At 39.3% G+C, this 14588-nt stretch overlaps 1 protein-coding gene across 1 annotated transcript in view; it reads right to left on the reverse strand.

Annotated features, from left to right (window-relative positions):
- The window catches only part of Lrrc9 (leucine rich repeat containing 9), a 56188-nt gene that overhangs the window by 15789 nt on the left and 25811 nt on the right, over positions 1-14588 (reverse strand). The window contains exons 13-17 of the mRNA XM_057782698.1: positions 13557-13689; positions 10322-10444; positions 9366-9481; positions 5543-5755; positions 839-958 (exon numbers count right to left, since the gene is read on the reverse strand). Coding sequence (XP_057638681.1) covers positions 839-958; positions 5543-5755; positions 9366-9481; positions 10322-10444; positions 13557-13689 — 705 coding nt within the window. The remainder of the gene's footprint in view (positions 1-838; positions 959-5542; positions 5756-9365; positions 9482-10321; positions 10445-13556; positions 13690-14588) is intronic.

The following is a 14588-nucleotide window of genomic DNA, read 5'->3' on the forward strand; positions in this document are numbered from 1 at the left end:
TTTAGAATTTTTTTCACATTTCATTATGTATTATCCAAAATTAGTTTTCATAACTGCATATCATAATACTTAGTGTGTCGATAGTTCTAATAATCCTAAACATTACACTAAGATGTTTACATCTCTAATTGCCAACAACAACGCAACAGACAGCAGCAAGGACGACACTAATTTCTGTGCAGCAAGTTCTTAGAACCAAAATTTCTCCAGGTAAACAATGGGGAACGATACTGAAATCTTTGAAAGGGACCCAGAAGGTATCATGGCAAGATGAGATTCCACATGGTGGTGATAACATGTTTCCTGCGGTTCTAGACTGGGCACTGCCTCTGAAATAATGGTAAACTATTAGAAATAACTGGCTGCCAACAATGAAGCACTCTTTCCCTAAGACAGAAAAGCCAAGCTATTGTGTAAGTGCACAAAGCAATGTACACTTGGTTGACAGCATGACCAGGGCACAGTGCAGGGAGACCATGTAGGGGTGGATCCAGGCAGGGGAGCAAGATGGAGGGGCTTTGGCCCTAGGTAGCAAAGTCCCCTCTCTTTCTGTGCGGGCTGCTTGCAAGCAAGCTCTCCTTTGAGAGTGCTCCCAGTCACACATTTGCATGGTTTATTTTAATGCATCTTCATTTTATTTTATAGTCAATAATGAAATAAATAATAAGGCCATCTGATTAACACAATGACCACCTGTGCTGTACATTAGCTCCCAGAACGTGTTTGTCTTATATCTGAAAGTTCTCTCCTTTGAACTACATTTCCTCTCCCCCTCGGCCCCTCATCCTGCTTCATTGCATTTGATTTTCTGCTTACATTCCAAAAGGGCAGCTCTTACCAAATGATACACATCATCTAAGCAGGTGAATTCGTTAAAGCTAATGTTCAGCTTTCGAAGTCCGGTTAACTTGGAAAGATCTCTCAGTTTACTCAAGCTATTCCCGTGCAGATTCAGATTCTGAAGCAAAATAAAATGTAAATTAAAAAATAAAATACATTACTTTCTGAGACATAATCTAGGTGTTAGTATCTAAAGTATTTAGAATAGTTATCATTGCTTCTTGGTCTTTTGGCTAAGTGTAGAATAATTAAATCATCTACAATAATACAAAATGAGATTACAGCTGTTTTGAACAACACCCGGAGGATGCTAATACAGTGAGGGAATATGTTATGTAATGCTGAAAGCTAAAAATAGCATATAACACCATCAATGGACCTGGCAGGTGACTAACATGACTTACTACTTGGTCTAAGTTTGTTAACAATTAGCAAAAATTCTTTTTCATGGATAAATATTTTGATTACGGTATTTATTAGGAAGGACCTGCTTATCAAGTAGCCAGTGTGCAGTGGAGGCTCTCCTGACTGGAGACATCAGGCAGAAAACCTCACAGGGAAGAGATGGCAAGGGAGCACCTTGACTGAGCCATTGGACCAAGGAAGAAAATCTTAGAGTCTTGAAACAGGACAGAATGTCAAAGAAGGAGATGAGAGGCCATCTAAGATCACGGCTACTTCAGAAGATGGCCCAGACGGTCCCCACATGTGTCCTCAGATACTCAAAATGAATGTTACTGCGGGTTTTTGTTTAGAAGTGCTCTGATGCTACATGCTTCTCTGTCTTCAAAACCCAGTTATGGATGGTACCAAGTGAAGAGGTATTTGTGGGTAGACTACAAAGTAAAAAAAAAAAAAAAATGGCACAAGGAAATGCATGGAACAACTAAGCGACCCCAACAGTCACAGTGGCATTGTGGGATAAATTCGGGTGTGTACTGTCAGCCATGGTCACGCACTGTAATCATCTGTGCTGCAGAGACAACTGAGTTCCTCTCGGAGAGAAACAACTCAGTTTCTCAGAGTATTCTAAATTGACTGAATTGGGGAGAAAGCCTAGGTTGTGCAGACAATTCTGGAAATCCACAAAGTGCATTTGTATATCCCAAACGGAACTCATCTTCTCTGTGAGGCCTACTTGGCTTAAGAGTTTCACTATGTATTGATTACCCTTTCCCTCTTTTCCATATATATTTGACTATAGACATATTTCTCAAGCAGCTGTCCATTCCTTTACCCAGACTAGTGCCTCGTACTAACTGACTCCTTGGACCATGGCTACAGTACCTACTGGATCCTCACACCACATGCCTGACTGTGCTCTTAAGATCACCCCTAAGAGACCAAAGTTAGGATCTTTAGAAGTGAGATTCTGTTCCCTGAATTATAAAAACGTTTGAATTTGACTTTCAAAAGCCATCCTACAGTGTGACTCTAACCTCCTTGGAGGTTTCCTGCTTTGGCTTCATGAATCTTCCTTGAATTCCAACACACACACACACACACACACACACACACACACACACACCCATCTTCCCCCCCTCACAACCCTGTATCTGAGTTAGACTGAAGTTCTCAGTGTTCCTGCAAGATACTAGCATCTTTCAAAACCACGTTCCCACTCTCTGTCTGACAGCTATAAACAAGTAGATTTCTCATGTCCTTAGGAAGGCCATGTCCAACTCTTCTCTACAAAGCTCATCCAGAATTCCTGCCTTCCTACATTGTTTATATATCTATTCACTAAATGAAACTAATGTTTCGAGGTGGGGAGAGCCATTTATTTATTTTCAATACTGTCCAGGTTAGGTTTTGTCAACTTAACACAAGCTAGTGTTCTCTGGAGGGAGGAACCCGGATGGTAAAATGCCTCCAACACAAGCCTACAGGCAAGTCTATGAAGTATTTTCTTGATGAATTATTGGTGTGGGTGGGTCTCCCTTCCAGGCCAGGGGAGGCTGCCCTGGGTTGTTGGTTCTGGGTGGTCTAGGAGAGCAAGCTAGGCAAGCCATGGAGAGCAAGCCTGTAAGCTGCATGCCTCCACGGCTTCTGCATCAGCTCCTGCCTCCAGGTTCCTGCTGTGACTTCCTTCATGATGGACGGTAAAGCCATATGTGAAAATAAATCCCTTCCTCCTCAGGCTGCTTTTGGTCTGGGCGTTTGTCAAAACAACAGAAATCTAGCTAGAACAAGTAACTAACAGTTAACCCGCCGCTTTAGATGTAACTAATTCTGAACAAATTACAGGCGAAGAGATGAACCTAAGAGTCAGGTTTACAGCTGACAACTCCAATCTTAACACTTGGTTGTCCATAAGAGAATATAAAATTCAGTGTCATAGGATATAATATATGGGTATATTTTTTATTTTATTTTTTGTAAATTTTCTTTTGTTTTTATTTTTTAATGTCATAATGACAGTAGTGCTATAAAAGGAAGAAGTGCTCTCTGAATTTCTTTTCAGAAAGAGCAGGAAAGACAGAATTTCTAGGCTCCCCCACTGTGATACTGAGACTTGCTAGAGGCCCTAGAAACGACAGGCTCATGCAGTGCAGTCAACTTTATAGTGCAAAAGTCTAGCCATGTTTATCCTAAGTGTCAATCAAAGCAGTCAAACAAGTTTGGAGATGTCCCCAGCAGGTCAAGTGCTATGAAATCTTATTTGCTCTTCTTATCTATTTTTATTTACAGCACCCACTTTCTGTGGGTGTTTTCCTGGTTTAAGTTTAGAGAAGTCCATGCTGCAGGGCTCCATCTAATGACACACATTCATCTTTTAGAGACATTTTATTACTTAACTTTATCATAAATGTTTATGGCTTTTATGTGGAAAGCTCAGTGTTGTGCTTCAAATGTCTTTCTCAATGTGCTAACTGAGAATGGTAACTACCATTCTGCACTCTGACAGCAACAACCATTCTGTGCTTCATGATGCCAACAGTAAAGATAATCAGCTGAGACAGATTGACCACATCTAGACTTAAATATTCAGCGGATGGTGACAACCCAGTTCCATGAACACAGTCTCGTAACACTTCAAAAGCTATGCTTTCTGAAATTAGTAATTTAGGAGATAGAACTGTCAAGTTCTCTTATTTTCAACTTCGCACTCTGCCGCTTCGGGATTTTCTTTTTGAGCAATGAATCCAGAAATGTGGCACTGGAGTGATGGAATCAAGATCAAAGATCAAAATTGTTTCTGCATCTTTATTTGTATTTCAGCGCTCATGGTACCCAGAGCTAGATAGTGCAATGTGGGAAAAATTCTAGTTTCTCAAGGTCCATCCATTTACTGCTTCTGCAGGTTCAAGCAAGCCACCCAGTGTCTCTGGTTCATGTATATGTACATGCACTCACAAGCATGTACACACAAATGCACACATGCAGACACAAGCATTTTAAACTAGTAAATAAAGACCAACTAGTGTGTGCCACATACTGTGCTGGGTATTGGTGGAGTTCATGGGCAGCCCATGGAGTTCTAATGGGTTATTTAAGAAAAAGCGGTCTGCCCTTTCCACAAGATACCTTTGTGTCCAGCTTTTATTTATTTATTTTAAAGATAACACTGGTTTGGGTAGAAATTGTGTCAACAGCTTTAACTTGATCAATAGCTAATGAACCAAGTTAAAGACTTTGGGACCATTTTAGAGTAATGGCAAAACATGTGAGGATTTTAAGTCGGAGTGTCTGAGGTGGGTGGAACTACACGATCAGATTTGCATTTTGAAAAGATTAGACAAGGTTGACTGAAGCAGGCATGGGGACGGGGTTTTGCTTCACCTCCCGGAACCTCCCTCCTATTGATTTTTGAAATATGATTCTAGATGCTATGTCTATTTTATCTATCCACCCACTTAGGTATTTGTGTGTGTGTGTGTGTGTGTGTGTGTGTGTATGCGCGCGCGCACACACTCTTGTACAAATGAGCACACTGTGACACATATGCAGTGGTCAGAAGACAACTTGCAGTAGGTTTATTCTTCTACGTGTAGGTCTGTAGATCAAGTCATCAAGCTTGGTGGCAAGCACTTTACTGGCCGAGACATCTCTCCTGCCCTGAATTTTATTTAAATGAAGGGAGGCTACCATCTCAAGTAGAGCTGACTCGATGTACAGATGTCATTTTAATCAGTAACTCAAATTCTGCTGTACGTAAACACAAAGTTTTCCTATACCCACTGATTAATACCAGACACTGATTAGAAACTTTTTGCTTTTACCTAAATCATTCAAAGCGAGATTGTTGATCATTCAGAATAAAATTACTTGCCATCTGGAAAGTTACTTCAAGTGGCTACTGAACACCCAATAGATGGTTGGACTTAATTAAGACATGATATTGGTAGAAAATATACTCCAAAATTAAGACTTAATACTAATATATCTCCTTAATGAATTTTAATAGTGATTGCATGTTGAAATAGTTTATATATTTGGGTTAAACAAAATGTATCATTAAAACGAGTTTTGCCTTAACAAAGCTGTGGCAAAGCATTGGAACACTTAAAATGGTACTCGGTGGCTGCTGGAGAATACTGGTCTAGTCTACACACGGAAAGGCGGCTGGGCATTTTTCAATCAAGTTATGTGATTCCTGACAACATCCACAGAGTAACTTGGTAAATTTAGACTCCACATACTAGATTCAAACTTCAAATTCAAGTTTCCTTTTTCCAATTTTTTTTCTCACAATACTTACCACAATATGGCTGTAAATGTTAGTCTTAGCAAGGGAAATTATGGTCTTATCATCCAAAGTAATGAGTTTTGGGCGGGGTTTAATCCTGGGCTCCATCTTCATAACCTCATCATCAAATTTCAACTCCTGAGAGAATACTAATCCTTCAGAATATTTTTTGCCTTCTTCTAGAATAACAGTGTTTAATGTAGAAAATAAAGAGTGAACTTTGACCTAAAAAATATTTCAAATGTTGAAAATTCAGTTGCTGTACAGAAAAGAATTGACTTTTGCAGTTATACTATAATATCCAGGATGATAAAAATCACTCTAATAAATATATAAGCATACAACAAGATTATGAGCTAAGCATGGATGTGTCCATTCTCACCCATAAAGATTTCTTAAAACTGGAAATGGATAAATATAAAATAATTTATGACATAGAACACAAACATGGGTCTAGAAATAATCAGACATGAAGCAGAAGGGATGGACATGGCAGGGAAGAGCAGAAATGTAACTTCTAAGCAGAAACATATGCAGTGATAACATTTAAGAAATGTAATGTTTGGAATAAATAAATCAATAAAATAGGAAGCTACTCTCTGTAGTTATTGGGTAAGTAATTATAGCAAGAACTGTGAATGAGTAAGTAAGAGCTATGCAAACAAATGGACCTAACCCTAGAAGAAAGCAAAATAATTAAACATAGTATATTTTTTAAACTTAGCAGAATTGGAATCTATAATAAAATAATAAGACACTATAGAAAATAATAGCATAAATACTTTAATAAATATATAAACAACTACTAAAATAAAAATACTTAATAAATATTAGAAAGCCAAATGACTATAACAGCAGATTAATTGTCAGCCCGGAAGTCAGTACTGAGAAAAAATTCCAGAGCAAGGAATTAAGAGGTGCAATATAGCTGGGCGGTGGTGGCGCACGCCTTTAATCCCAGCACTTGGGAGGCAGACGCAGGCGGATCTCTGTGAGGAGTTCGAGACCAGCCTGGTCTACAAAAGCTAGTTCCAGGACAGGCTCCAAAACCACAGAGAAACCCTGTCTCGAATAACCAAAAAAAAAAAAAAAAAAAAAAAAAAAAAAAAAAAAAGAGGTGCAATATAAGAGAAAAATAGAAAGTCATCTCCACATCTTTTAAACATGAATTCAGAGCCCCTTTTCCAATGTGGATTTCAGAAGACTTAGCAGAGAACTGAAAAAAAGAAATAATCAAAGGAACTAAGAGAAGAGAACTCTCCAGAAGTAGAGACAAAATCCAGCTCGTACAGAGCTCATCAGGCACTGAACAGCAAGCACCGTTTCTTGCTGGCACTGTGTCTGGATTGCCCTCCTCTTGGCTTCTTTGCCATGTGAGTTAAATGAACTACTGCTTATTATTTGTCTGAGTTTCTGTGTGCTTGACTGGCAGAATCCCCTTATGAGAACAGTGAAAAATATGAAATGCCCAGAATTATATTTAATACAATATATTAAAGACAGAAGAAAGTCTTCTCAATTTGAATAAAGCAAGTCATCATGTTTCTAGACAAGAAAATAATGATTCAAAATAATTAATTCAGGGTAGGGAAAGAGTGAAGAGGGCAAGAGCACTTGCTGTGCACGCACAAGAACCTGAGCTGGAATCCGCAGCACTCGTGGAAGAAGCCGAGCATGGCTGTATGTGCCTGTAACCCCAGCACGGAGGGACTGAGGCTGGGCTATCCCCTGAACTTGCTAGCTAGCCTGCCTAGCCAGTGGTGAGAGAGCTTCTGGTTCTGTGAGAGATCCTGTCTTAGAGCAACAAGGTTGCTCTTCTATTAACGAGACTTAATAGAAAACGCCTGATGATGACCTACATTGACCACAACATGCACACACATTCATGTGCACACACCACACACATATATTGCACAACCAAGACAGTTACACACAAACACATACACACATTCATGCACACACGCAAGCACACACATATTACACAACCAACACACACACACAATGGACATACACAAATGTGTAATACACACTGTGTACACACATATACACATATCATACAAAAATAAAAACAGACAGACAAACACATGCATTTATGCACATATATATCACACAACCAACACACATATCACACAACTAACACACACACAAACGTATACATACACACTTGTGCATACACACACATATCACATAACCACGCACACACACACACACAACCAGTTCATCCTTAATGAAGTTTCAGATTCATTAAAATTTTAATCAAATCTTAAAACAGAGCTGATAAAACTAATTTAGAGTTTGAGGAAAAAATGGTCAAGAATTTTTTCAAAAGGTGTTTTAAATAAAAACTGATAAGCTGATTCTAATTTTTCTGAGGAACCAAACTGTTCAAGAATAGATAAGAAAAGTTCTTGAAAGATGGGGCAAGAAAAATTATCCTATGGCATATTAAAACACATGATCAAGTTGTATTTAACCAAAACAAATGTGGTTAGAGTCCAAAGTGAGATAAATCAATCAATGAAACAGAGCAAAGATTTAACATAGGTTCCTCAAATTTTAAAATGGTTTGGATGAGAGCTAGAATGTCAAACACATCGGAAAGGATGGAGTAGACAGTATCCATTTAAGAAAACAAGCGCTCTAGTTCTTCAAATCACACAATTTAAGGCAATTTCTAGGTAACATTTCAAAAGTCAAAAGTTTTAAAATAAACTAAATAAGCACTGAGGACAGAGGGATTTTTTATAAGACTTTTGAAAAAGGATATAAAATTCAGAATCCACACTGAAGAAGATTAAGAGAACCGGAATGTGAGATATTCACAAATTAAAATGTTAACTTTTTGGTAAAGTTAAAAGACAACAGAAACAATTTGTACTATAAAATAAAGCATTAATGTCCATAATACATAATCTTAAAAATCAGTATGGAAGCAACAACCTCACAGAACTGATTCAAGAATTTAACAGGTGACTTGCAACAGTGTGAATAATTTTAAGCATGTGAAGTATGAAATATTCTTCATTTTGCTTAAGAAAATCTAAAAAGTGATAGTGTACCATGCTGGCAAGAATGCAAAAAACAAGGCCTATCACACTCTGGGGAAACATGTAAAATGGTCAAATCTTTGTGGAGGAAATGGGGCAATGTAAAATGTTAAGATGTATATATCTGTTGACTTTCTATTTTTCTCAATAGCTCTCTTTTGCAATGAACTTCTATAGTTTTATAAAGATACATAAATAATAATATTCACTCAAATATTTTAAATAGCTAAAACCACATACAACTTATACTTGTTATCAATACAGGAGAATTTAAATCAGAGTTTTACAGAATTGTATACAGCCACAGAAAGAAGAAATTATACATCTATGAAACAAAATATGTTTGCAATGTATTGTGGAAAGCAAGGCTCGGAGCTTTCTTCTACTAGCTTAGGCTGTGTGCGATGTCATCTGTGTCAATAGAAAAGGATTGAAAATAAACTCACAGAACCATTAGGTGGATGCATTGGTAAAAGAAGGAGTGGGAGGTTAAGGAGGAGGTTTCTCATTTTTATTCTATAGGCATCTTTCCCAGTAATGCTGTAACTTTACAATACTCCTATAATATGCTCACACAATGAAAGTATTCATGCATCATAATAACATGCTTTGAAAATTCAGTCCTTCACAGAACAGACATTGTACATTCACACACACACACACACACACACACACACACACACACACACAAGCATGAATAGGCATATATAATACAAGCTCAGCATAACATTACTGAATTCAACCCCCAGCTAAAGAATCTCAGTTTTTAAAAAATGTGCAATGCGTACCACTGTGATATACTCAAAATCAACGATGTACTCTGGCAAAACAAGGTCATGGTCAAAGACAAACCACTTGAACTGCCGGTAGCCGCAATCGCAATGTCTTTGTCCTATGATAGAATCTAGAGGGGGAAAAAAAACAAGCAAGACAAACGTTCAGAATACAGCAAACCTTTTTACTCCAGTACAGATGAAGAAGTAACAGCAAAACCTTACTACCAGTTTCCCGCAGCTATAAAACTGAGGGTGTTACAGGAATCCTCCTGTGCCCAACACGAAGGTCAGAATGATGGCAGCTTTCTCCACAGCTGGTGCTCATGTTTAGCATGCTGCCAGTGAATAAATGACCGTGGAGTTTTGATAAATGTAGCATTCTGAGACCTTTATTAAAGGTTCCTTTTTTATCATTTGAAAACTAATACCTACATACATTTGTATGAATACACTTGCACACACTCACACATAAAAACCTCCATCTGCATGGAGTCAGCATTTCATTTATACTGTATTAGGTATTAAAGCAATATTGAGATGGTGTAATGTATCCAGGAAGACTGTGTAGGTGACATATACATACTATGCTATTTGATATGGGTTTGATAATCCATGAAGTTTGATATCTATAGGTAATGTGTGTGTGTCTCTGTGTGTGTGTGCATAGTCTAGAACTAATTCCCCAGATACTGAAAGTTGAGTGTGTAGGTGGGTATACATACATACACACATACATACATATAACCCTCCCACAAATAATAATGAAAATTGGTGAAATAATCACACACATCTTATTGATATGAGTACCAGAAAAACCATCAGTATCCGGAGATAGGTTTTCATAGAAAAGTTTATAGGTCTTGTCAGGTGGCGTTTAGATCATTAGCTCTGTTATAAACTGATTGTTAAATAGACATGTTTGTACTGAGAAGTATGAAACCACACATTTTTCTTTTTGGCAGACATACTTAGCAAATGTCTCTGAGGCATGAACACCGAGTTAACCATGGGATAGTTGTCTTTACTGATGGGCTCCTGTTCACGAGCCTGAACGCTCTGGCCGAGGAAAACCTTCGCAATGAGGATGGTGCCTAAATATGAAAGCATAGACATATTTTAACAAATACGACCTTAACAAATTTCCAATGTAATCTTTGTTGAGCTCACGCATTCTGTAAATGCAGAGGCCATGACGATCTTGCTTGCTACTATATAGTACACAGCTCACAACTTGATTCAGCTAGGAGCTAGGACATATCTGTTAAATAAATGAGCTGGCCATAAAAGGAGCATCATGATTGCAGTGGACAAAGATGTAAGTGCGGTTTGGGTATGGTGGCTCACATAGTTAATCCTAGCAACCAGGAGGCAGAAGCAGGACTCTCCCAACTCAGCTGAGCTTAGCTGCATACTGAATTGCAGCTATATACAGGCCACTGGGCTATAAAATGGGAAGAAATAAACAAATAAAACTATAAAGAAAGTAGGTATAAACACAACAATTTAGCAATGCCTCTGGTGTGTATGTGTTCTCTACTTTTACCATGCAGGTTCCAGGGACTGAACTCATGTACCTGCTGAAACATCTTGTTTTCTCCTCCTCCTGAGATCTAAGGGTACTAAATACATGTCTACTGAATGGAAGGACATTTCTTTTCCCATGGATTTTTGAGATTCTTGAAATTTGCTGAATAACTAAGAATTCCTACAAGTCAATAAAAGTTGAAAAATGTCTAATCATTACATATACATAAATGATTTTTTCAATATTGTTTTTATGTATGTGTGTATGTATGTGTCTATGTGTGGGTTTGTACATGAGTGCAGCATCTGTTCCAGAAGAGGGTGTTGGATTACATACAATGAGTTACAAGGTGGTTATGAACCACCCAGTGTGGATGCCGGATCTAAGTTCTGGCAGAACAGCCACTAAGCCATCTCTCCAGCCCGTTTCTTTGTTTTCACCAAACACAGGATATAAAATGTAAATCAGGAGAGGCTGCTTTAGAAAATGCATTTTTGGAATATTAAGTCACAGTGAAGATGAGGCTTTTCTAATAATGGGAACGAGAAAGAATGATTTCAAAGTATCAGAGTTTATTTCAAGTAAAGAGTCCTTGAGTTAGCCATCAGCTGGATTTTCTGATGACTTTGATCTACTCAAAGGACTGTAAATCATGCACAGTTTACAGTTTGTAGTGAATTCCAGTGGAACTGTGCTCTGGGACCTGGGATGCTCTTCTCAAAGACTCAGGAAGTGCATGAGTGCTGCTGTACCAGCGCTTAGACCCAAGGCTTCAGGCATACCAGGCAGGCATTCTACTCCCGTGCTACGCATCCTATCACAGCAGGTGCCCCTGCCTGAGCACAAAGCAAAGTTCTGCCTATCCAATGCTCAGTCAGTTTGGTGACTGAGGGATGAAAGAATAGGTGGGGGCCACTGGCAGTGGCACCAGGAATTGTCCCTACTGCTTGTACTGACTGTTGGGAACCATTCTCTTTGGATGGATACCTTGCTCGGGCTGGATATAATGGGGAGGGCCTTGGTCCTTCTTCAGACCCCTTCCTCTGGGGAGTGATGGGGGAGCGCAAGAGAAGGCATGACAAGCGGGCCTTTTCTCCCAGCCTGTAAGTAAACTCTCCCGTACGTGTCTTACAACTTGGTTCTTTTACTTTTTTTTTTTAATATTTATTTATTTATTATGTATATAATATTCTGTCTGTGTGTATGCCTGCTGGCCAGAAGAGGGCACCAGACCTCATTACAGATGGTTGTGAGCCACCATGTGGTTGCTGGGAATTGAACTCAGGACCTTTGGAAGAGCAGGCAATGCTCTTAACCTCTGAGCCATCTCTCCAGCCCCCTTGGTTCTTTTACTTACACTGTGTTGTGGGAATTCGGCAGTTTCTGTTTCTGGGACAGACCTCAGAATGAGTAACTGTTTCCTAGAAGTACTTTGACCTTGGGAATCACTGTGGTAAACAGTAATGAATCCTTGTAGAAAACAGTGACTGTTTCCCATGATTTGTAGAATTATTGGGCTGGAGATATGACTCAGTGGTTAAGAGCACTGCCTGCTCTTGGTTCAATTCCTGAGTTCAATTCCCAGCAGTCACATAGTGGCTCACAACCATCTGTAATGAGATCTGGTGCCCTCTTGAGGAAGAGACCTGGTCAGTAGTCTTCATCCACTTAGACCATGAAACCCAATATGGACAAAGTCAACAGAACCACCATATATGTATGGGCTTCCCATGCATGCTTCAGCATTGCCAGGGCATAAATTTCTTTTTTCCGTTTTTTGCTGAAGGAGCACTACCTCTGGCACACCCGAGGCTCCTGTATTATTGTATATTGCACGCGATACCTAGTAAAGGGCTAGTGTCACGGGGGCATGTGACATTTTCTTTAGTGAGACATATAGATTAGATTAGGGACCTTGGTATGAGGAAATACTTTACCCTGAAACAACCTTGTGTAATAATCAATAACTATGCCTCTGTACTACTGTTCAGGGTTCAGTCCGTCAGAGAGTCTGGGCCTGCTTGCTGCCACAAAGGCCTTAAATTTCATCTTGGAGTGCGTTCTTTCTTCAACCACACCACGCCACATGGTGCACCGTGACAGCACTGACTGCAAGGATAGTGTTTAGCAACCTAATACATCATCATGCAGCTTGCCTCCCATCGAGCAGCGGCTAATCCACACGCCTCACAACTTGTCTCCTGCTGATGGTAAATCAATCAGGTTTTCTTACCACCACCTTAGTGCGATGACTCAGATCAATGAAGTCCAACCTTCCTGACAATTTTATCTGATTACCTCACATACACACGCCAATTCCTTTCTCTTTCCTGTGGAGTTGGTGTGAAGAAATACATGTATATGCTTTTGAGTTCATTCTTATGATGCAACACAATATGAACAAACACCGCCTCTGAAAGGCTTTTGGAAGTTGAATGAGATCTCTGAGTGATGCAGACTCTTGTCTTCCTCAGTGTCAGCGGATCATTATTTACACAGCGGACACTGAGCGTTAGCTGACAGCGCAGCTAGCCTGCGAGAAGCGTGCTGCTGCTATGTTGGGGAGAATAACAGAACAATTTGAACAGAATCTCTCGGATAAAATCAAGAACGAAGATGACCCGGAAGAGATTGAGGAAGTGAGGGACTCGCGACTTCAGAAGCACTGTATGTATTACCGTATCTGAGGAGGTCATACTCTGCTGGATTTTTCATCTCTTCCTTAAACTTCTGCTGGAGGAACTCAATTCGGGGACACTCGCACATACTGAGGCTGTTCACAAGGGTAACGGCTTCTCTCCTGAGAGGGGGCTATGAAGGGAGAAACAAATCTGAGGACTTTCTTCTACTTTTCTTCTTTTAAAACAAATTGACAACATGTCTACTTCAATGTAGATGGCTTATTTTACATTTCTGTGTCTGCCAAAGCAATCTGCAAGAAAGAGATAACCTCCAGGTGCAGCTTCATTATGCAAATTAATTTAAACATTCAAATTTTGCATGCAAATAGCTCTATAAAGAAGTGATAAGGAAAAAAATTGGTCCTGGAAAACTAGCCAAGTTAAGAGAACCCATAATGCTCTGTGGAACAGGGGTCAACAGCTTTCAACAAGGACTTGTGGGAAATTCTAGCTAACTCCAAAAAGAAGGGCCCATGGGGGTGAGGTACTATAGCCACAAAGGATCCCATTCGTCTCTGTGTATGCCACACAGTCTCCGTTACTTTCCAGAAACAAAACATTTCTAATTGTGCACAAACATCTTAGCTTTTGTTGTGACAAACTTCGCTTCTTCTAAATTGTATCAGGAATAAGTACAGAGCACTCTAAAAAGCAAACAGAATCACTGTTCTGAATAAGAAACTAGAGCTATAAGAGACCATATGAGTATCCAGAGATGGGCAGAGAAATTGGCAGAATCACCATCTGAACTCAGATCCATTTGCTCTTCTTATGACCTCAGAGTTTTAAATTTATCATTAGTTTTTGAGAAATAACCAAATTGTTTGGAATTATGTCTTTTCTGAAATCTCTCTCTCTCTCTCTCTCTCTCTCTCTCTCACACACACACACACACACACACGTTTCTTTTTCCTTTTTGTCTAATGGAAACCCAAAGCTACCCAAAGACGTAAAGTGTGGCTCCTGGGACTAAAAATTCCACAGTTCAGCAAATGCTCTTCTCTCCCTGCAGTGAACATCCCTACCTGC

Source organism: Chionomys nivalis, chromosome 10 (genome assembly GCF_950005125.1).
Source record: "Chionomys nivalis chromosome 10, mChiNiv1.1, whole genome shotgun sequence".
In the NCBI taxonomy this organism is placed as follows: Eukaryota; Metazoa; Chordata; class Mammalia; order Rodentia; family Cricetidae; genus Chionomys; species Chionomys nivalis.